Raw genomic sequence first — 24548 nt, 5'->3', positions numbered from 1 at the left:
TTTACTAAGGTGCACTAAATGTTTTAGCGCACGTTTAGCTTCTTGGGGGTGGGTTAGGGACCCATGGAGAGGAGGACCCAGGCCCATAAGCCACTGTAATCACTGCATTCATGGTGAAACATGTGCACTCCCCCCAAAAACCCCCAAACCCTTTTGTACTGCTATATAAGTGGCTCCTGCAGCCATAAGGGCTATTGGGGTTGTAGAGAGGTAGGTCTAGTAGGTTTGGGGGTTCTCACCATGACCTATAAGTGAGCTGTAGTGAGATGTTTATGGAGCACACTTTTTGTGAAGTTTACAGCAGTGCCCTGTAAGGTACCCCACTCTTCAGATGCCATGTCTGAGTGTCCAGTCCCTCACTTTGCTGACCCCTCCCAGTTCCAACAGGGCTTATTCTAGGTGTTTTTGACTTGGACGAATATTTGGACGAAAATGTGGTATAAAGATGGACGATTTGGCAGCTTGGACGATTAGAAAACTGGACGTATAGTTAGACGATTTTCGGAAAAAAAAATATTTTGGACGTATTTTTCGAAAATGTGTCTTAAGCTGTGTCTGACTTTGGACGACTTGCGACTTAGGTGAAAACGGACTTAGACATTTCTTTCAATTATGCCCCTCCACATATATAAAAGACAAGAGATAAAAAGCCAAAAATGTGAGATTAGGGAATTGAGATCTATGCAGGAAATCAAATTCAAATGCATCTTCTGTATTAATTTGGTTAGAACTAATTCTAGAAAGAGATTTTTATTAATACGGTGGATGGAATTATGGGATAAGTTATCATGTAAAATTTGAGATATACCCCCTCTTTTACAAAGGAGCACTAAGCTTTTTAGCACGCGTTAAATATTAGCACATGCTAAACACACTCTAAATGCTAATGCATGCATGTTATCCTACGGACACGTTAGCGGTTAATGCACATGTTGATTTAACATGTGCTAAATCCGCACTAAAACGCTTAACGCGCCGTTGTAAAAGCGGGCCACAGTCTTTATCTCAACCACCTCTACTGGAAGAGTATTCTATGCATCTACCACACTTTCTGTAAAAAAATAAAAGTATTTTCTTAGATTTCTCCTGAGCCTATCACCTCTTTAAATTCATGATATGCCCTCTCATTTCAGAGTTTCCATTCAAATGAAAGACTTGCCTCATGCTCATTTATTTAATAATAATAATTTATATTCCGCATATCCTACAATTCTCTGTGGGTTACAAGTTATTCATACATCATATATTCATGGATTTCCTTTGCCGTTTTCTTCATGATGACTCAAAGTTCCACACTTTAAAATTCCACACTTTCCATTGACATGGCTCAATCAATGATCTTAAACAAAGTCAAAACGTAGCAATATGATTCTGAAAATTGGCACATTGCAAATTAAACAACACTCTTTTCAGCTACAGTGGCAACATAACTCTCAGAATCTAGGAAGTTGGTTGGGCTGATAAATTTTCAGCTCCCCTTATATTGTTGCACACCCTTGTCCATTGCCAGGGATGACCGAATATTGATCAACATGTACCTGCAGTGATTCTATAGTGCTTGTAGCAGGAGTAGAGCGACCATGCAGTGCCAGCAAGTTTGAGAACTGTTCATTGTCAACATTTTAGAGTAGGCTTGAAGGTGTTATCCCATGAGAAAGCTGTTGCTCACAGAAGCCTTGAAGAAGAAAAGATTATCCCGGGTCAATAAATATTCATCCTGGACTGCAGAAGACTGGGCTAATGCAATTTTATGAAAATAACATTTTAAAATATTTTCATATCTACATGATTCATTTCTTTTTGAAGAAATACTTAATTTTAACACGTTTATTAGTCATTTCAGCTGCTCGGGTCATAGTGAAATCATGTCACATCATTATTGCATTTGTACAACTTGTCTTTTTGGATAAGAACACAATACAAATCCTTGGTGATCATGCTCATTTTAGACACAGATGGCCTGGAGAGAAGTTCCACAAAGAATGTATAGTTCAGAGTGTCCCCACTTGGTGTGGGGAGCAGTTAGCATGCATAGCCTAAGCTGTTTGCACATTGTTGAGGCAACCGTGTGGTAGAGTCTGTATCAGAAGGTTCTCAAAACATGGCTATTTCCGCAAATAGAGGTTTGGTATAGTGAAAATCTTGAAGAAAGAAGTCATCTTTGAACAAGATAAGGCCCACTGCCATACTACTAAGAAAAATAAGAACTTGGCCCCAAAACAAGTGAAACTTCTGGACTGGCCAGGAAACAGTAAAGGCATGAATGCTATCGAGAATGAGTAGAAGACATTAAAATACAAGATCAGTTGCATAGTAAGGGTAGGAGGTGCCCTAAGCGATGGTCCCCATTCCCCCTGTGCCCCTGCTCCCTCCTCTCTGCACCCCCATACTCCTTCTCACCCACCCCATTCCACACTTTTCCTCTCCTTCCCTCAAACCTTTTAATCTTCACCGGCATATGTGGTTTCTGCAAGCATGCTCCTTGTGCCAGCATTGGATTTTCCTCTGACATCACTTCCTGGCCTGTGACCTAGAAGTGATTCAGAGGTGAACCAGGCTGGTTCGAGGAGCATGTTTGCAGAAGCCACTCGCTCCAGTGAAGATTAAAAGGTACAGGGGGAGAGATGGCATAAAGGTGGCATGGTGTGGTAGGGCAGAGAAGAGAGGTGCTAGCACTCTCAGCAGCCTGGCGCCCGGGGAGGTTTGTACCCCCCACACACCCCTTACTATGTCACTGGATAAGATGCATGACTGCACTGTCACAAACAAGCAGCAACTAATGGAGAGACTAATACAGAAATGATTTCACAACAAGAACAACAAAAAGTATGCAAGAAATATGATTAAAGCCTTGTCAGATTTTATAAAGGCAGTGATAATGGCACACTAGAGATGAACAACGTATTGGCATTACTATGACAGATACCCACATTTTATATAACATTTCAGAAATGTTTTAACAATTGTATGAGTTTCATTTTAACGTACTAAACATGTTGTGTTGTTAAATTTTACACTTTTCTGCATTTCGCAATGAAATATCTGTCATTTTAAATAAAAACATTATCTTATAAAATCCATAATAATCTGACCAGCACTGTAAATATGAACCGCTTGTTTACTCCTTCAAAAAGTACAGACATGCCATGAAGCTACGATGCAGCGATTGTACAGTACATTTAAGAGAAACAGGAGAAAATATCATTTTCATTACTCATATATGGATCCTTTTACTAAGTCATGCAGCCGAGTGCCTTGTGGCAAATGACCCGACACCCATTCAGTTCATGTGGACATCAGAGCATTTATCATGCTAGCCCATACTGTTGGGACCAGGAAGTGACATCAAAGGGCAGGCTCAGCTGGCACGACTGCAGGTAGGAGACCCTGCTCACTGTCGGTGAAGACTAGAAGAGGTACAGGGGAGAATGCATTAAAAAGACCAACCACCAAAGAGGGGGGAGGGTGTTACTGAGTGCCTCTGCCCCAGTCACCACCTTCCCTGGCTACGTCACTAACCCCCTCTTTTACTAAGGTGCGCGATGCTTTTTAGCGCATGATACCTATTAGCGCTCGCTAAACGCTAACACCTGCATGTTATCCTATGGATGCGTTAGCGGTCAGCATACACGTTGATTTAGCGTGCACTGAATGCATGCTAAAATGCTTAGCGCACCTTAGTAAAAGAGGGCCTAAAGAAAGAAACAACGGTGCATGCTGATGACGCTATTTTTGGCATTTTGGTGACAATTTTTTTTTTTTTCTTGATAGATCAGCTACACCTCAAAGAATCTTTTCATGAATGATGCTGTTAAGTTCCCTTACTTTTACCGGACTGTCCCCAGTGAGCTGCACCTCTGTGCTGGAATTGTCAGGTTACTGATTCATTTTGGATGGACCTGGGTCGGCATCATCGCGTCTGACGATGACAGCAGCATAAGAGCAGTTCAGATTCTGAAGGAAGGGATTGAGCGGAGCGGGGGCTGCATTAAATTCATACAAACTTTCAGCCACACCACTCAAATGACACCACAGAAGATGAGGGCACTTAACGAGAGTGTCCACGTCTCATCGCCTAATGCGATGATCATTTATTGTGAGAAAGAGCATACGTTCAATATATATTACTTAAACTTTCTTCAGATACCTGGAAAGATTTGGATCACCACACCTGAATTTGATTATGTATCAGCCTATACCCCGAACGCCATTGTGCATAACAGTACCCTGGCATTCACGACAGATAAGAAGAATATTCCAAGCTTTTCAAAATTTGTCCGTGAGGTGGATCCAATCCATCTTTCAAACGATCAGAATATTCAGTATTGGTGGAGGGCTTTGTGCGACATCAAGTGCCCCCCAAGTATCAAAAGAGCCTGCAATACTAATGAAACAGAAGCTCCCAGTCTACACTGTGGAGTTAAATATTTTGGGAATAGCTATAGCATATACAATGCTGTCTATGCTCTGGCATACGCACTGCATGATATGCTGATGGCTGACTCTGGAAACAGCACCAGGCGGAGTCTCCGATTTTTGGATTCTTTGCACTGGAAGGTAATAGTTCTTATAGGAATGTCATGTTTTGTTATTGTTTTATTTGGGTTTTTTTTTTTTAAGTAATATGAGGCAATTCTATAAATGGGTACCTAGAGGTATGCGCCATTTGTCCATGTCATTGGCATCAATAATCAGCAGTGATGCACATATATGCATTAGCCCCTGAATTCCACATCTGGCACTTTGAGCTGCATTTGTAAATGTGGGCGTGCACCTGATTTGTGTGTGTGTAGGATAATTAGAAAATGAACCATTTATTTCCAATAATTTGCTTCTTAACAAGCAATTATGAGCATTGATTGGATTTAATTTAAATTTATGCTTGTAGATGTAGGCACCTAAATGTTTTGTGTCGCACTGAAAAAGGAGCAACAAAATAATCATTTAAGTCATGGAATAGGAGGTAATATCTTATTATGGATTAAGAACTGGTTGAAAGACAGAGAACCGAAAGTAGGTTTAAAAGGTCAATATTCTCAATGAAGAAGGGTAAATAGTGGGGTTCTCCATGGGGGGGGGGGTCTGTGCTTGAACCACTGCTTTTTAACATATTTATCAATGATCTAGGGATGGAAAGGGCCTGAAATAAAGATGGGCCTGTACTATCGTCCACCCGGGCAAACCGGAGATATCGATGAAGAAATGGAAGCCGAGATGAAGCAAGAATGCAAAAGCGGTAACACGTTTATTATGGGAGACTTCAACTACCCCGGGATAGACTGGAGTCTTGGAAGCTCAAAATGCGCTAAGGAGACAGAATTCCTGGAGGCTATGCAAGATTGTTTCATGGAGCAGCTTGTTAGAGAACCAACGAGAGGAAATGCCACTCTGGATCTAATCCTAAATGGGTTAAGGGGACCTGCAAAGGAAGTAGAGGTAGTGGGACCGTTGGGAAACAGCAATCATAACATGATCAAGTTCAAGGTTGAGGTAGGAATACCGAAAGGAAAAAAAGAAACATAGCGACAACTTTCAACTTCAGGAAAGGAAACTATGAAGCAATGAGGGAAATGGTAAGGAAGAAACTTAGGAACACTTCCAAAAAATGGCAAACAGTAGAACATGCCTGGTCTTTTCTCAAGAACTTGGTGAGCGAGGCTCAAAATCTGTATATCCCCAGATTCAGAAAGGGGTGCAAAAAGAGTCGAACAAAAGACTCGGCATGGATAACTAAAATAGTGAAGGAAGCGATAGGCAATAAGAAAAATTCATTCAGGAAATGGAAAAAGGACAAAACTGAGGGGAACTGGAAAGAGCACAGGAAGTATCAAAAAGAATGTCACCGAGTGGTTCAAAAAGCCAAAAGAGAGTATGAAGAGAGGCTAGCCAGGGAAGCACGAAATTTAAAACCGTCCTTTAGATATGTTAAAGGGAAGCAACTGGCTAGGGTGGAGGTAGGACCGCTGGATGACAGAGACAGAAAGGGAGTGGTGAAGGAGGAGAAAGAAGTGGCAGAAAGACTTAAAATGTTCTTTTCATCTGTATTCACAAATGAAGACACATCCAACTTACCGGAACCTGAGCAATTCTTCAATGGAAATCAAGCAGAAAAATTAACATCCATGGAAGTGAGCCTTGAAGATGTACGCAGGCAGATAGAAAAACTAAAAACTGACAAATCCCCGGGTCCGGACGGAATCCATCCAAGGGTTCTGAAGGAATTAAAGGAGGAGATAGCAGAACTACTGCAGCAAATTTGTAATCTATCCCTAAAAACAGGCATGATCCCGGAGGACTGGAAGATAGCCAATGTTACACCCATCTTTAAAAAGGGATCAAGAGGTGGCCCGTGAAACTACAGACCGGTGAGTCTGACCTCGGTTCCCTGGAAAATGGTGGAAGCACTGATAAAAGAAAACATCAATGAACATTTTGAAAGAAACGAACTTCTGATAACCAGCCAACATGGTTTCTGCAAGGGGAGATTGTGCCTAACGAACTTATTGCATTTCTTCGAAGGAATTAACAAACGGATGGACAAAGGAGACCCCATAGACATCATATATCTAGATTTCTAAAAAGCCTTTGACAAGGTGCTCCATGAACGCCTACTCTGGAAACTGAAGAACCATGGGGTGGAAGGAGACGTACATAGATGGATCAGAAACTGGTTGGTGAGTAGGAAACAGAGGTTAGGTGTGAAAGGCCACTACTCGGACTGGAGGAGGGTCACGAGTGTGGTCCCGCAGGGCTCGGTGCTCAGGCCGCTGCTATTTAATATATTCATAAATAATCTAGAAACAGGGACGAAGTGCTAAATAATAAAATTAGCAGATGACACCAAACTATTTAGTGGAGCTCAGACTAAAGAGGACTGCGAAGAATTGCAAAGGGACTTGAATAAACTAGGGGAATGGGCGACGAGATGGCAGATAAAGTTCAATGTTGAGAAATGTAAAGTATTACATGTGGGAAACAGAAACCCTAGGTACAACTATACGATGGGAGGGATATTATTAAATGAGAGTACCCAAGAAAGGGACTTGGGGGTAATGGTGGACATGACAATGAAGCCGACGGCACAGTGCGCAGCAGCCGCTAAGAAGGCAAACAGAATGCTAGGCATAATCAAGAAGGGTATTACAACTAGAACGAAAGAAGTTATCCTGCCATTGTATCGGGCGATGGTGCGTCCGCATCTGGAGTACTGCATCCAATATTGGTTGCCGTACCTTAAAATGGACATGGTGTTACTCAAGAGGTTTCAGAGGCGAGCGACGCATCTGATAAAGGGGATGAAAAACCTTTCATACGCTGAGAGATTGGAGAAACCGGGTCTCTTTTCCCTGGAGAAGAGGAGACTTAGAGGGGATATGATAGAAACTTATAAGATCATGAAGGGCATAGAGAGAGTAGAGAGGGACAGATTCTTCAAACTTTTGAATAATAAAAGAAGAAGAGGGCATTCAGAAAAGTTGAAAGGGGAGAGATTCAAAACGAATGCTAAGAAGTTCTTCTTTACCCAACGTGTGGTGGACATCTGGAATGTGCTTCCAGAGAGCATAACTGGGGTTCAAGAAAGGATTGGACAATTTTCTGCTGGAAAAGGGGATAGAGGGGTATAGATAGAGGATTACTGCACAGGTCCTGGACCCATTGGGCCACTGCATAAGCGGACTGCTTGGCACGATGGACCTCAGGTCTGACCCAGCAGAGGCATTGCTTATGTTCTTATGGAAATAATTAGAGAAATAATCAAATTTGCTGCTGACACAAACATAAGAACATACGAATAGCCTTACTGGGTCAGACCATTAGTCCATCTAGCTCAGTAGCCCATCCTCATGGTGGCCAATACAGGTCTCTAGCACCTGGCAAAACCCCCAAAAGTAACAACATTCCATACTACCAATCCAGGGCAAACAGTGGCTCCCCCCATGTCTGCCTCAATAACAGTCTATGGACTTTTCCTCCAGGAAATTCTACAAATCTTTCTTTAAATCTGCTATGCTAAATGCTATTACCACAATCTCTGTCAATGTGTTCCATTCTTAACTATTCTCTGAGTGGAAGTTGTTAAATCACAGGAGGATTGTGAAAAATTACAAGAGGAGTTGGTGAGAATGGGAGATTGGGCATGAACATGGCAGATGATGTTTTAATGTGAGCAAGTGCAAAGTGATGCATGTGGGAAAGAGCAACCTGAATTATAGATGTGATACAGGGTTCCACATTAGGGAGTCACTGCCCGAAAAAATGATCTAGGTGATCATTGAGGATACAATATATTGACACCTTCAACTCAATGTACAGCGGTGGCTATGAAAGCAAACAGAATGTTTGTTGCAATTTTCTGGGTTTTGCCATGTCTAGTCAGATTAGAAAAATGGCAACATTTCAGCCATCATGCTGTGGCTTTCTTCAGGGTAATCTGTGAGGTTTGCAGTGGTCCACAAACCTGACTGGATGTGGCTTGAGGAAAGTCCATTGGTCACAAATTTGAATTTTGGTGGGAAAATCAGTTGGTCTATTTTTCAATAGAGTGGAAGATTAACTGGTGAGTTTATGAAGTAGGGCTATATATTTTCTTAGGTTTCCAAGGCTGGTATCATGCTTGTTGCAGTTTTCTGGATTTCACTGGGTATATCTGATCAGACATGGAGAAACCCAGAAAACTGCAACATGCATAATACTAGCTGTAGAAACATAAGAGAATAAGCAAGTAGAATGTTAGGAATTATCAGGAAAGGAAGGGGAAATAAAGATGAGAATGTTATAATGTTCTGTGGTACAGCTGCACCTCACATACTGTGTGCAATTCTGGTTGCTGTATCTCAAAAAAGATATGGCAGAATTAGAAAAGGTACAGAAAAGGGCAAAGAAAATGATACAACGGATGAGATGATCTACCTATGAAAAAAAGCTAAAGCTGATAGAGCTCTTCAGCTTGAAGAAGAATAATAATAACTTTATTTTTGTATACCGCCATACCCCGAATAGTTCTAGGCGGTTCACATTAGTTAGACAGAGATTACAAGTGGTTACATATCAAATTAATCATAGAGTTGCAAACAGCAAGGAGAGAGTAGTTACAAGTGGTTTTATATCAAATTGATCATAGAGTTGCGAACAGCAAGGAGAGAAGTAGGGGGAGAGGAGACGGGGGAGGGGAGTAGATCAGAAGGGGGGAGGAGGAGGATTGAAAAGGGGCATTAAGGGTCTTGGTCTCGAAATAGGTGAGTTTTGAGTAATTTTCTAAAGTCGAGGTAGTTGTAGGCCTTGAGGACCATTTGGGCTAGCCAAGGATTTAGTTTGGCGGCTTGGAAGGTGTAGGTTTTGTCAAGAAATTTTTTTGAGTGGCATAGTTTTAGGGAGGGGAAGGCGAAGAGTTGAATTTTACGGGAGTTCTTATAGTTGTGGTTAAGGATGAAGTGAGGGGTAATGTAGCTTGGGGATAAACCAAATATTGTTTTATAGCAAAAACAGGCGAATTTGAATATGATTCTGGATTCTAGTGGGAGCCAGTGGAGTTTGTGGTAGAAAGGGGTGATATGGTCCCATTTTTTCAGGTCAAATATGAGGCAGACAGCGGTGTTCTGGATCATCCTTAGTCTCCTGATGGTTTTCTTTGTGTAGCTCAAGTAGATGATGTTGCAGTAGTCCAGTATGCTGAGGATGGAGGATTGTACTAAGAGGCGGAATAAAGAGTCGTTGAAGTATTTTTTTATGGTGCGGAGTTTCCAAAGTATCGAGATACTTTTCCTGACTGTGATATCAGTGTGTTTCTCGAGGGATAGATGTTTGTCCAGTGTTACACCCAGTACTTTTAAGGTTTGTTCGAGGGGGAATGTGGATCCTTTTACTTGGAATTGTGGTGTCTTTGATTTTGTCTTTGGAGGTTGCTAGGAAGAATTTTGTTTTGTCTGGCTCAGGAGTGAAATGATAGAGGTCTATAAAATGAGTGGCGTGGAAAGGGCAGATGTGAATCATTTGTTTACTGTTTCTAAAATACCTGGGCTAGTGGGCAGGTGATGAAGCTACAAAGTGGTAGATTTAAAACAAACTGGAGAAAATATCCCAATAATGTCCTATGGACTTCTCTTTTAGGAATTTACCCAAACCTTTTCGTAAACCCCGCCAAGCTAACTGATTTCACCACGTGCTCCGGCAACAGATTCCAGAGTTTAATTATACATCGTGAGGTCATTTTACTAAGGCGTGCTAGACATTTTAGCATGTGCTAAATATTAGCGCACGCTAAACGCTAACGCGTCTATAGAGTATAATGGATGCATTAGCGTTTAGCGCATGCTAAAATGGCTAGCGCACCTTAGTGCATACTCTGTTGCCAGAGTATGTGGTGAAATCAGTTAGCTTGGCAGGGTTTACAAAAAGGTTTGGGTAAATTCCTAAAAGAGAAGTCCATAGGACATTATTGGGTTGGCTTAGAGAGATCCTCTGCTTATTCATAGGATAAGCAGCAAAAAAATCTGCTTTCCTATTTGGAATCTAGCTAAGTACTTGGGACCAGGGTTAGCCATAGGATACTAGCCTTGATAGACCTTTGATCTGTCCAAGTACGGCAATTCTTATATAGAGCAACTAGACATATGCACTGCTTTACACAATATATGCAGATATGTTCTCTGTCTCTAGTGGGCTCACAGTCTGTTTTCATAACTGAGGCAATAGAGCAGGGGTGTCAAAGTCCCTCCCCGAGGGCCGGAATCCAGTCGGGTTTTCTGGATTTCCCCAATGAATATGCATTGAAAGCAGTGCATGCAAATAGATCTCATGCAGATTCATTGGGGAAATCCTGGAAACCCGACTGGATTCTGGCCCTCGAGGACCGACTTTGACACCTGTGCAATAGAGGGTTAAGGGACTTGTCCAGGGTCACAAGGTACTGCAGTGGTTATTGAAACCAGTTGCCCAGGATCACAGTCCAATGCACCAACCATTATACTACTCCTCCGCCACACAATTATAGAATAAGGAGAATCCATGCCAAACTTTAGGCATGAGGATTTGCACCATGTTTCCATTGGTACAAATGACTACCCCTACAGTTAGATGCAGCTTCTAGGGATAGGCGCGAGCCTATCAACTACACCTTACTTTAGGCTCCACTTATGGATTATACATGATTCTTTTTGTGCCAATCTTTTAGGTGCTATGGGTCAGATTCCCTAAAGGGCGCCTACCTTAATTGGCAAAAATCTCCTTATTAGCCTCAATAATTGAAAAGGAAAAAAAAAAAAATAGGGTGATAGGATCTATCTCAACTCTATAAAAGGTAGGCACCTAAAATTTAGGCCTTTAAAACCCTCACCTACATTTCCTTCACCTAACCCCCTCTTTTACTAACCTCCTCTTTTACTAACCTCCTCTTTTACTAACCCCCTCTTTTACTAACCTCCTCTTTTACTAACCTCCTCTTTTACTTACCCCCTCTTTTACTAACCTCCTCTTTTACTAACCTCCTCTTTTACTAACCCCCTCTTTTACTAACCTCCTCTTTTACTAACCTCCTCTTTTACTAACCCCCTCTTTTACTAATCTCCTCTTTTACTAACCTCCTCTTTTACTAACCCCCTCTTTTACTAACCTCCTCTTTTACTAACCCCCTCTTTTACTAACCTCCTCTTTTACTAACCTCCTCTTTTACTAACCCCCTCTTTTACTAACCTCCTCTTTTACTAACCTCCTCTTTTACTAATCTCCTCTTTTACTAACCTCCTCTTTTACTAACCTCCTCTTTTACTAACCTCCTCTTTTACTAACCCCCTCTTTTACTAACCCCCTCTTTTACTAACCTCCTCTTTTACTAACCTCCTCTTTTACTAACCCCCTCTTTTACTAACCTCCTCTTTTACTAACCTCCTCTTTTACTAACCCCCTCTTTTACTAACCTCCTCTTTTACTAACCTCCTCTTTTACTAACCCCCTCTTTTACTAACCTCCTCTTTTACTAACCTCCTCTTTTACTAACCCCCTCTTTTACTAATCTCCTCTTTTACTAACCTCCTCTTTTACTAACCCCCTCTTTTACTAACCTCCTCTTTTACTAAGGTGCGCTAACTGATTAGCGCGCGATAATCAAATTAGTGCATGCTAACATGCCCATAGACTAACATGCACACGTTTAGCGCGCACTAATTCTCTCCATGCATATTTCCTGCCGGCACACACCACTGTCAGCTCAGGGGTCTTTTGGAGGGTCTTTGCGCATGCGCTGGCATTGATGTGGTGATGTCACGCACGCATGTGATGTAATTGTGTCAACGTCGGCAGAGTTTCAGATGCTTCAAGCTGTAAAGGGCAGTCGGGTCTGGTCATGGTGGGGATTTTAGTGCAGCGGGAGAGAGTGGGCATCTGTCGTGCTGTGGGGGGGGGGGTCGTGGCCAGGATTTTAGGGCAGTGGAAGAGTGTGGGCATCTCTTCCACTGTTGTGTTTTGATTTTTTTTCTTTACAGTGTTGTCAGCAATTTCTGCACGTGTCCATCACTATCACCCGTGATGGGCACATGCAAATATAGTGAATCTTCGCTGCTGTCCACCGACCTCATTTGCATGTGTGATTTTTTGAAAATGTCTCGAGTTTTTTTTTTTATTCTCTATCAAAATGGCTGGGTTAGCAGACCATCGCTTTTTATTTTTATTTATTTATTCATTTTCCAAAATACAGTTCAAGATATATTTGTACGGAAAGCTTTTTAACTCAAGTAAATCTAAAAAGAAAAAACTTCAAAGTAGCAAATTTAACTTAAATCATTTCAAGTACACAAAAGATCCAAAATTTAATATATAAATGCAAATCAATAGGAAAACTAACATAGGAAAAATGGTGCGGGTTAACTGATATGGGGCTAGAGAATGACACGGTGACAAAATTCATCACCGTTCCCGTCCCCGCGGATAACCGCAGGAAATAATCCCATGTCATTTTCTAGTGTCTTTTTCAACCTCGGTCCTTCTACACCAGCATTCTTCATAGCAAAGCTTGTGGATCAGTGGTTGTGGCCATTCATGCTCTGATTCTTCCCTCTCTCCTTAAAGAATGACATGAAGATGGCTTCCCACGGTTATCCGCAGGGATAGGAACGAACGGTGATGAATTTTGTCACTGTGTCATTCATAGAAACATAGAAACATAGAAAGATGACGGCAGATAAGGGCCATAGCCCATCAAGTCTGCCCACACTATTTACCCACCCTCTTAAATCTACTGACCCCCTAAAGAATAATTGTAATTATACTGTCACTCTACTGACCCGCTCATTCAGTCCTAGTGACCCTATCCCTTGGCATGACCTCGTAGGGATCCCACATAGGTATCCCATTTGTTCTTGAAGTCTGAGATGCTGCGTGCCTCGACCAATGCTCAATCACTCTCTCCGTGAAGAAGTATTTCCTGGTGTCTCCACGGAACTTCCCTCCCCTGAGCTTGAGCGGATGTCCTCTTGTGGTCGAGGGTCCCCTGAAAAGAAAGATATCATCTTCCACCTCTACCCGTCCCGTGATGTACTTAAATGTCTCAATCATGTCTCCCCTCTCCCTACGCTCCTCGAGAGTGTAGAGCTGCAATTTGCTCAGTCTTTCTTCGTACGGGAGACCCTTTAGCCCCGAGACCATCCTGGTGGCCATCCGCTGAACCGATTCAACTCTGAGCACATCCTTACGGTAATGTGGCCTCCAGAATTGAACACAGTATTCCAGATGCGGTCTCACCATGGCTCTGTACAGTGGCATCATGACTTCAGGTTTCCTGTTGACGAAGCTTCTCTTGATACAGCCTATCATTTGCCGTGCTTTAGATGAAGCCTTCTCCACTTGAGTGGATGCTTTCATGTCAGCACTGATGATTACTCCTAAGTCTCGTTCTGCCGTAGTACTGGCTAAAGTTTCTCCATTCAGGGTGTAAGTTCTGCAAGGATTTCCGTTGCCGAGATGCATGACCTTACATTTCTTGGCATTGAAGCCCAGCTGCCAGATCAAGGACCAACTTTCTAAAGTACGCAGGTCTTGCTCCATAGCATCCTGAAGATTATAGCCGTTTACTACATTGCATAGTTTGGCGTCATCATACATTCTATACCCCTCCTTTCTTTTCCTTATCAAGCCGGCATAGAAAGAGGAAAGCAGTCAGCTGGAAGGGCTCAAAGAAAACATATTTTTGAGAATTATATTGTATGATACACTTGCAGGGATAACAAAGATAAAAGGTCACTCCAAGAGCTATAATTCCTGGTTTTAACATAAGAAATTATTTTCTGCGCCTTTGTGTATCCCTAGCCAAGTCGGGAAACATTTGTATTTTAAATCCCAAAAATTATTTTACTCTATTTTTAAAGAAAAGTCTCAATATCCAGTTTTTCTCCAAAGTTAGGGCTAAAGTTGCCACCAATGTTGCTGAAGTAGCCATTTCTCTTTCTGATAATTCCAATAAAGCTGATACATCTATTGATCCTTGACTATTTTCCTATTGCTGGTTCTGATTTTTCTTGGGTAGATAGTAAACCTGTGTGAATGGAGGTTACGAATCTTCAGGCACTTCCAATATTTCCATCAGGTAACGTTTTAATATTTCACGAGGAGTGATTGTTGTAATTCATGGAAAATTAATTAATCTGATACTGTTACCTCTTGAAAAATCTTCAAATGTCTCAATTTTCCTTCTTAAATTCACATTATCTTTCATTAAAGTTTCTTGAAGTTGTTTGGAAGATTTTAATTCATTTTTGATACAATCTAAAGATATCTTAGAGCCACCAATATTTCATTTTATCTGGGTAATTTCCTTTTCCTGGTCTTTTATTTTCCCTTCCACTTGCACATGCAGAGTATTCACTGTTTTCACCAAATTGGCCACCAGATCCCACAAAGCGTCCAAAGTAACTTATTGGGGCTTAACTATAATAGGACATTGCAAGTGTGTAGGTAAAGAACTTTGCTCACCAGCTGATAGCTCTCCTCCACTTCCACTGGCCTGGGTAGGTCCAAGTTCTGCTTTTACAGCATCCTCCTCCATACTCAGGCTCTCCTGCAAAGCCTGTGAGCCTGAGTTTGCTTTCGCAACACAATTCCGTGTAGCCTCCGTGGAGAACACATCCCGACTTCCGGTAGGTTCTCAACCTCTGGGGAACTGGTTGCTCGAAGATGCAAGGGAGGAGCTCTAACATTGGGACTCAGCGTGGTCTCCAAACTTCGCAGAGATGCCTCCATTCCGCTTGCCTGGAGTTTCTCAAGCAGCAGTGGCCCCCCACAGTGCCATGATGCCCTGCATTCACCTTAGCAGTTCTTCAGTATTGCCGGTGGGTGCTGTTCCGGAGCGCCATGAGTCTCCAGCGGCGTTCCTACCCCTTCTTTTCGGCATATCGAGGTACATGAAAGCAAGCAGTTGCTACAATATAAACTATCAGGAAAAATCCACACCAGCGTCTGCTCAGCAACACGCATCAGCGGCCATCTTGGATCCTGGCAAAACCCAAATGTTAGCAGCAGTCCATGCCACCAATCAACCATTGCTTTTTAAAGCGGGATTTTTTGAGAATCCTGGCCTTAGTGCTGTACTAGGTACATATGTGGAATTTGGACCTCTAAGTCTATATTTGAACTCAGTTTGCATATGACTGATTTTAAACTTTCAGGAACTTCATAGATGCTTTTCTATATAAAACAAAAATTAAAAGAAAACACTTTCAGTGTACTGGAAGTTACATTATACAATACAGTTTGGGTCACTACCGATAATGTACCTTTCATTTCTAGCTTCATCGTTATCTGAAGAATGTGCACTTTAAGAACAGTCTGGCTGAGGATATCTGTTTTGATATGAATGGTGACTTTGCCAGTGGATACAATATTATAAATATAGTCTATCTTCCTAATGGTACACTGCGTTCTGATATTGTTGGAAGTTATAACCCTTATGCCCCTCCAGGGAAGGATTTCATTATCAATGAGACTATGATCGTATGGGACAGTACATTTACACAGGTCAGAATTAAATGATATTACTGAATGATGGTAGCCTCAGAACCATAGAGATTTCATGCATGTTCCTGGAAAATTCAAAAGGATATTGCTATTTGATTGGCTTCCCTCAATTTTGACAGTACACCTTCCAATAAGTAAAGAATATGTATACCTAAAAAGAAATGAAGAAATGAGTATTCCATTAGAAGAGAACAAAAGAGGTTCTATAGAGTAGTGTTAGACAGAAAACCTTGGATTTTATATATGGTGCTTTGAGTCATGCTCATCAGTTTGGACATGCACCCAATTTACGTGCACAATTTAACTGATTCACAAGCCAATCAGTTCCAATAACTGGCTACTGAAAAGCAATTATTGGCACTAATTGGAATTCACCTGCTTATCATTTTAGGCATATTCTATTAAAAAAGGTATGTGTAACTGAAACAGGGCATGGACATGTGTTGGGCATGGATTGGCCATTGAACATTCCAAAAATTTATGTGATGTGTTATAGAATATGTCCAATCCATGCCTAAGTTAAGCACCAGGATATACACCATGGCCTTCTTTTACTAAGGTGCGCTAACCAATTAGCGCGTGCTAATCGATTTAGTGCGCGCTAAACGCTAACACATGCATGTTAGTCTATGAACGTGCATGCTAATTTGCGTTAATTGGTTACCGCAGCTTAGTAAAAGAGGGGGCATGTTTTAGTTTCTGTAAATAGTTGGATCTAAATTTAGTTGTGAGTCTAGTTCTAAGTGCTATTATATAAACTTCACTTAACTTTAGGTAAAGTGCTTGTTTTGTGGGTACCATATACTGTATACTATAGAATTTCTCTCAAAATGAACATTGAAACAATAATGATGTATGAAGGCTACTACACCTCCAAAGTCATTCTATAATGGAATGTGAGCGACAATATGTCATTATATTCAATCTGTCTGATATGCAGCAGCATTTAGTTGGCTGGGAATGGCTCCTGGCTAGCAAGATATTCCTAAGCCAGCTAACTACCGCTATTTAGCAGGAGATAACTGGTCATAGGATTGGTCAGTAGAAGCAGGATACTGGGTTTGATGGATCTTTGAACTATCCCAGTATGACAACTCTTATGTTCTTATGTCCTTCCTAAGCAAACACTAAACATACTAGCAAACATTTATTAAGAAACTTTGCTTTTTCATCATCACTCTGTATATAGAAACATAGGAAATAGAAACATGATGGCAGATAAAGGCCAAATGGCCCATCCAGTCTGCCCATCCACAGTAACCATTATCTCCTTCTCTCTCTAAGAGAGTCCACGTGCCTATCCCAGGCTTTCTTGAATCAGACACAGTCTCTGTCTCCACCACCTCTTCCGGAAGACTGTTCCACGCATCTACCACCCTTTTTGTTTAAAAAAGTATTTCTTTAGATTACTCCTGAATCCATCACCTCTTAACGTCATTCTATGCCCTCTCATTCCAGAGCTTCCTTTCAAATGAGATTCAACTTGTGTGCATTTACATCACGTAGGTATTTAAACGTCTCTATCATATCTCCCCTCTCCTGCCTTTCCTCCAAAGAGGTCTATCTGAGGCGTTCCCCACTGAGCAAAGATCTGATGAAGGGGCTTGGAATGGAGTGTCCATTCGTGAGGCTGGAGAAGACGACTCAGTTTGTCCGCCAAGACATTGTGCCTCCCCTGAATGTAGACAGCTTTGAGGAAGGCGTTGTGGCGAACCGCCCAATCCCAGACTCTGAGAGCTTCCTGGCAGAGGGAGGCCGAGCCCGTGCCCCCCTGCTTGTTGACATAATACATGGCGACCTGATTGTCGGTGCGAATGAGGACCACCATGTCGTGAAGCAGATGTTGAAAAGCTTGAAGAGCATTGAAGATGGCTCTGAGCTCCAGAAGATTGATTTGATGGAGTGGTCCGCACAGGTCCAGAATCCCTGAGTGCGAAGCCCATCCAGATGCGCTCCCCAGGCATAGGTCGAGGAATCGGTTGTGAGAACCTTCTGGTGGGGAGGAGAATGAAACAGCAAACCTCTGGATAGATTCGAAGAGGTCATCCACCAGAGTAGAGACTGCCGAAGAGCAGGAGTGACTGTGATGTGTCGAGTCAACGGATTGAAATCTTTAAGTCTGTCCCCATACGCCTTATGACAAAGACCACACACCATTTTAGTAGCCTTCCTCTGGACTGACTCCATCCTTTTTATATATTTTTGAAGATGCGGCCTCCAGAATTGTATTCACCTTTGAGTCTTACAATACCACATTTATATTTAGTTCTATTACTAAGATTTTTAAAATGTTTTGTCCCCCCCTTTCTATGTTTCAGCTATTTTTCTTCCATTTGCATCGTCACTCTCCTGACTACTTTTCCAGCTTTTCTTTCCTTTGCCAGATATTGTCATCTGTCTTCCTTTTTCTGTGATCTTTTTTAATCATGAAAAGTACCCTTTCAACTATTGTTTTCAAAGAATCTAGGAGGTTCTTTTCCCTCTTATCTTTATTCACTTTCATAATGCATAATTTTGCTGTTCTTTCAATATGTCCTTCTATTTTTATTCAAATGTTCCCATTGAACTCACAACTTTCTTGATCCAGCTCATATCTCTCCACTTTAAGAAAGCTACTTTTGTAAACTTCTAGGATCCATACCTTTGAATGAACCATTTCCTACTGATTCCAAGATGATCACTCATTATGGTATCCACAACATTCTCTACATTTGTAAGCAGCCAAGAATCATTCCCTCCCATTGGATTCCTTTGCCATTGCCAAAAAATCCTTTCTGTAGAGAAACCAGTACCTCTCAACTTTTATGAGGTAGATGACTATGTAGTGGGGATGTCCCAATCAACCTCCAGCAAACTGAACCATCTAGCAATAGTACTTCTCTCTTTATAGGAATTGTTGGTATGTCTTCAATTAAATCTCCAATTATTTTGCCTATCAAGGAGATCTGTATATTTTAGCAATGGAACTAGACATTCCAGTCTTTTTCCCCAGATTAACATCCTACTGCCTTTTCCTCAGTTTGAAAGCCCTGCAATTCTTTTGCTATCTAGAATGATACTCACCCTCCCATTTTCCTACCCTGTTCATGAATAGAGTATCCTCCTTATTTTGGAATCTCTGCAATTATGTGCAGTTATTCCCTCTCATATCTCCCCAGGACCCAGTGATAGAAAATAAGTAGGCATGTGTGGGAAGAGGGTCCCCTTGGTGAACTAAAACTATCAGAGTTTTTGATCACAGAGTCCCAGATGTAGGTGTCCTGGATTTGGGGATTTCAAGTAAGAAGGAATGCTAAAGGAATAAGGTTGCTAATGGAAGGTTGCTAAAGGAATAAGAAAGTGAAACTTCACATTGAAGATTGTAGTATGTCTCAAAAATCTAATTGATCTGTATTGACACAGATAAGATTATGAGTGCTGCATTTTAAATGTCACAGCTCAATGTTTGACAAATTCATCCAGAGGTTTTTTTTCTCAATATTTAGATACCTCCACAGTCAAAATGTACCAGGAGTTGCCTTCCTGGGTATAGGAAATTAACAAACAAAGAAAAACCCATTTGCTGCTATGACTGCACTCCATGTCCGGAGGGAGAGATCTCTAATGAATCTGGTGGGTGATTCCATGTTGCATGTGGAGTTTGATGGATACTGGTTATTCATGATGGTCTCTGCTCTACGAAGCTCAGAAATGTGCAAGCATTACATACTCTTCTTTTTCCTGGTGCTTTCTTCCTCAATCTGCAAGCTCTACCTCTTGGCTCCTATTTTAGGAGCACAGGAAATTTGCAGAGTTGAGGCTTAAGTCTTCAACTTGAACATTTTTGGTGGTATGCAAAGACTGAGGGGCCCTGTTCACCAGCAGGATAACCAGACAACCAATTCCAGGTGGAGCTGAGCCCATATTGGGTGGGTACAACTTTTTCTCTGCCCCTACACTATCCCCATTCTTCATCTCACTCCCAGCATCTCACAACTAAAAATAAAATACTTCATCTAATGAGGATCCTCAAGCTATCTCTGCTGAAGACTTCTTCTGAAGTCATCCAGAACTCCCTTTCCCTAGTTTGGCAGACAGTAGCAACATCCCTGAGCAATCGATGTCAGAACCCTATGCATGCATCGTTGGTGACTCAAGGATGGTGATGCACACTACAGAAGGGAGTTCTAAACACCTTTTGGATGAGGTACTCAGCTAGAGATGCTTGGAGATCCCTCAACCACAGCAAGGGCCAGTGCTGGTGTAAGACATGCTAGGGATCAGGTCAGAAAATAAAGGAGGAGACTATCCTGATCCCCTCTTTTTCCTATCTCCCTTCCCAATGCCCCTAATTACTATCATACTTCCTAACGCTCCTAATTACTATCATACTTACTAATGCCCATAATTACTATCATACTTCCTAATGCTCCTAATTACTATCATACTGACAGACCCTCACCGACGAGTGAAGTGATTAAATTTGTAGATGACACTAAACTGTTCAAAGTTGTTAAAAGACTTGCAGATTGTGAAAAATTGCAGGTGGACCTTAGGAAATTGGAAGAACGGGCATCCAAATGGCAGATGAATTTAATGTGGACAAATGCAAAGTGATGTACATTGGGAAGAATAATATGAATCACAGTTACTGGATGATAGGGTCCACGGTGGGGATTAGCGCCCAAGAAAAGGATCTGGGTATCATTGTAGACAATACAATGAAATCTTCCGCCCAATGTGCAGTGGCGGCCAAAAAGCAAACAGGATGCTAGGAATTATTTAAAAAGGTATGGTTAACAAGACTAAGAATGTTATAATGTCCCTGTATCGCTCCATAGTGCAACCTCATTTGGAGTATTGCATTCAATTCTGGTCTCCTTATCTCAAGAAAGATACAGTGGCGCTGGAAAAGGTTCAAAGAAGAGCGACCAAGATGGTAAAGAGGATGGAATTCCTCACATATGAGGAAAGACTAAAACAGTTTGGGCTCTTCAGTTTGGAAAAGAGATGGCTGAGGGGAGATATGATTGAAGTCTACAAAATCCTGAGTGGAGTAGAAATGGTACAAGTGGATCGATTTTTCACTCCATCAAAAATTACAAAGACTAGGGGACACTCCATGAAGTTACAGGGAAATATTTTTAAAACCAATAGGAATAATTTTTTTTTTTACTCAGAGAATAGTTAAGCTCTGGAAAGCATTGCCAGAGGATGTGATAAGAGCAGATAGCATAGCTGGTTTTAAGAAAGGTTTGGAAAGTTCCTGGAGGAAAAGTCCATAGTTTGTTATTGAGAAAGACACGAGGGAAGCCACAGCTTGCCCTGTATCAGTAGCATGAAATTGTGCTATTCCTTGGGTTTTCGCTAGGTACTAGTGACCTGGATTGGCCACCGTGAGAACGAGCTACTGGGCTTGATGGACCATTGATCTGACACTGTAAGGCTATTCTTATGTTCCTATGTTATAAATACAGAACAAGGGATCATAAAAAATAAGTGGGGAACCCCAAGAAGTATAGAACAAAGTAAAAGGAACAAAACCCCCTCGTAAAATCCAACAGAGAATAAACAAGTGGGGAATGCAATAGAATACGTCAACCTTGAGACGAACCTTCTTTTATTTACATAAATTCAAAATGAATACAGAAACATGATTAAAAACACGTATAAAAAATCCTATAAACGTGATGTCCGTATGTTGAAAGGATCCACTTGCTTTTTCTTTGTTGAACGTCAAGAAGTTACATTTGGCATGTACCGTAACCCTAGAGAAATAAAAACAGAATTGCATTTCCTTTATGACTAAACACATCTAATATGTACATTTCCCAAAGCTAGCATATTGCATTTATTGCCTGGACATTTTATTTTCTATCATGTTTATTCCGGTTTCTCTTCTGGAATTTCCTGTCTGCTTCTGATTCTCTTTCAAGCAGCTAACATAGTAACATAGTAGATGGTGGCAGATAAAGACCTGAATGGTCCATCTAGTCTGTCCAACTTGATTCAATCTAAAATTTGTTGGGAGGGGGGGGTTCTTATTCTTCTTAGCTATTTCTGGGCAAGAATCCAAAGCTCTGCCCGGTACTGTTCTTAGGTTCCAACTACTGAAGTCTTTGTCAAAGCTCACTCCAGTCCATCTACACCCTCCCAGCCATTGAAGCCCTCCCCAGCCCATCCTCCACCAAATGGCCATATACAGACACAGACCATGCAAGTCTGCCCAGTACTGGCCTTAGTTCTTTAATATTTACTATTATTTTCTGATTCTAGATCCTTTGTGTTCATCCCGCACTTTTTGAACCTTGTCACCATTTTCCTCTCCACCACCTCTCTGGGGAGCGCATTCCAGGCATCACCCTCTCCGTAAAGAAGAATTTCCTTACATTGCTCTTGAGTCTACCACACCTCAACCTCAAATTATGTCCTCTGGAAAAGATTTTGTCTTATTTGTCCTTTTTCCTGTCTCTTGTACTGTTCTATTCCATCACTATACATACCTTTGACATATAGATCTTCCTGAAATGTTACCTTATTTCTCATCCTTCTCCTTTTTACTTTATGGCTATTTATCAAATTCCATCTCCTTCTCTCACCCACTAGCTCAACATTTCCCCATCAAACTCCTTCCTCCTCCTTCCACTCCCTTTCATATTTAATCAACTCCCCATTACCATATTTCTACTTCCTGTAATTACTATCCTTATTTCATTGGCTTTCTTGCTACCCCCTTAGCCTCTCCCACATAGTTCCATTTCCATCATCTTCCTCCCTCCAACCTTCTATCCCAGCAACTCCCCTCCCCACTCTTGTAGTCTACCCAGATTGTCAGGGGAATTATTCAGTTGTGTGATGCTGAAAAATCTGGGTACGACCTTGACAGTGCTACAAACCAGATAGGATACTCTCTTAGTGATTAAATGTCAGTTAACATATAGGAAAGGCTGACCTCCTAGCAGTAGTACCATGAGGCCAGGAGTGAGCACCACTATAGAGAAGAATAAGACTACTCCTGCCCTATTCAATTAGACTTCCAGGGATTACCTCTGGGTAAGTTCTGGGGATGTTTGGTGCTCTGGCAGGGCAGGGGATCAGAACTAAGGGGGATTCAGAAACACAGGGGGAGAATGGAGGATCACACACAGGATTGGAACCACAGGAGAGATTGCATGAGGGAATGGGAGAGAATGGAGGAATGGTACCAGGGAGGAGATTAAAGTGGGAGTGATTTGAGGACTTGGGCAATCCCACATTTTAAAAAATTAAGCCAAAAAATGTTTTAAAAACCTGTTAATTCTTTTCCCTAAAACATATCCAATTTGTGTGATATTCAGACAATATGCTTTTTTTTTCTTCAGATATGGATAACTGTATAAAATGCCCAGAAGATCAATGGTCCAATCAGAAGAGAGATGCTTGCATCCCAAAAATGATACACTTCCTATCATATGAAGAACCACTGGGGATAGCATTGACTCTCATCAGCATTTTCTTCTTTCTCTCCGATATTGTTGTTCTTGGAATTTTCATTTATTATCGAGATACTCCTATAGTAAAAGCCAACAATAGAACTCTCAGTTACATTCTTCTCATCTCCCTCATGCTCTGTTTTCTCTGCTCTTTAATGTTCATTGGCCATCCTAATCATGCCACCTGTGTTGTCCGACAGACTGCCTTTGCAATGACGTTCTCGGTTTCTCTCTCTTCTATACTAGCAAAAACCATCACTGTAGTCATAGCTTTCCATGCCACGAAGCCTGAAAGCATGTATAAGAAATGGATGGGTTCCCATTTGTCAAGCTCTATAGTATTCTTCTGTACCTTCTTTCAAGGTGTCACGTGTTTTGTCTGGCTGGGCACTGCTCCCCCATTCCCCTTTCTTAACATGCAAGCAGAAACGGGAGCAATAATAATTGAATGTAATGAAGGATCCTTAGCTGCATTTTATTTCGTTCTGGGTTACTTGGGATTTCTGGCTAGTATCAGTTTCATCATAGCTTTTCTAGCCAGAAATTTACCCGAAAGTTTCAATGAGGCCAGGAATATCTCCTTCAGCATGCTGGTGTTCTGCAGTGTTTGGGTGTTTTTCATTCCAACATACTTGAGCACTAGAGGCAAATACACAGTGGTAGTGGAAATATTTGCTATCCTGACCTCCAGTGCAGGACTTCTAGGCTGTATCTTTATCCCTAAATGTTATATTATTCTACTAAGGCCTGACAGGAACAACAGGAAGTACTTAACAAAAAACTGGAATGATTAATATTTTAGACTTATTTAGGAGCATCTGCTGTCAGGATATGCCCCATTCACTGACTGAGACATAGGAATGGACAGACCAAAGATCCATCAAGCCCAGTATCCTGTTTCAAACAGTGGCCAACCCAGGTCACAAGTACCTGACAAGATCCTAAGATGTAAAACAAATTTTATTCTGCTTATCCTAGAAATAAGCAGTGGATTTTCCAAAGTCCATCTTAATAATGGTGATGGACTTTTAGGAAATTATCCAAACCTTTTTTAAACCCTGCCACGTTAGCTGCCCATATTCCAGTAGAATTATCCAG

General features: G+C 41.4%; 1 protein-coding gene across 1 annotated transcript in view; it reads left to right on the top strand.

The window, feature by feature from the left end:
- The window catches only part of LOC117346270 (vomeronasal type-2 receptor 26-like), a 39050-nt gene extending 14806 nt beyond the window's left edge, over positions 1–24244 (top strand). Inside the window, exons 5-8 of the mRNA XM_033915670.1 lie at positions 3772–4557; positions 15772–15999; positions 19485–19611; positions 23340–24244. Of these exons, the coding sequence (XP_033771561.1) occupies positions 3772–4557; positions 15772–15999; positions 19485–19611; positions 23340–24244 (2046 nt within the window). The remainder of the gene's footprint in view (positions 1–3771; positions 4558–15771; positions 16000–19484; positions 19612–23339) is intronic.
- Positions 24245–24548: the final 304 nt, after the last annotated feature.

The sequence above is a fragment of the Geotrypetes seraphini genome, chromosome 12 (genome assembly GCF_902459505.1).
Source record: "Geotrypetes seraphini chromosome 12, aGeoSer1.1, whole genome shotgun sequence".
NCBI classification, from domain to species: Eukaryota; Metazoa; Chordata; class Amphibia; order Gymnophiona; family Dermophiidae; genus Geotrypetes; species Geotrypetes seraphini.
This window is presented reverse-complemented; position numbering and strand designations above follow the sequence as displayed.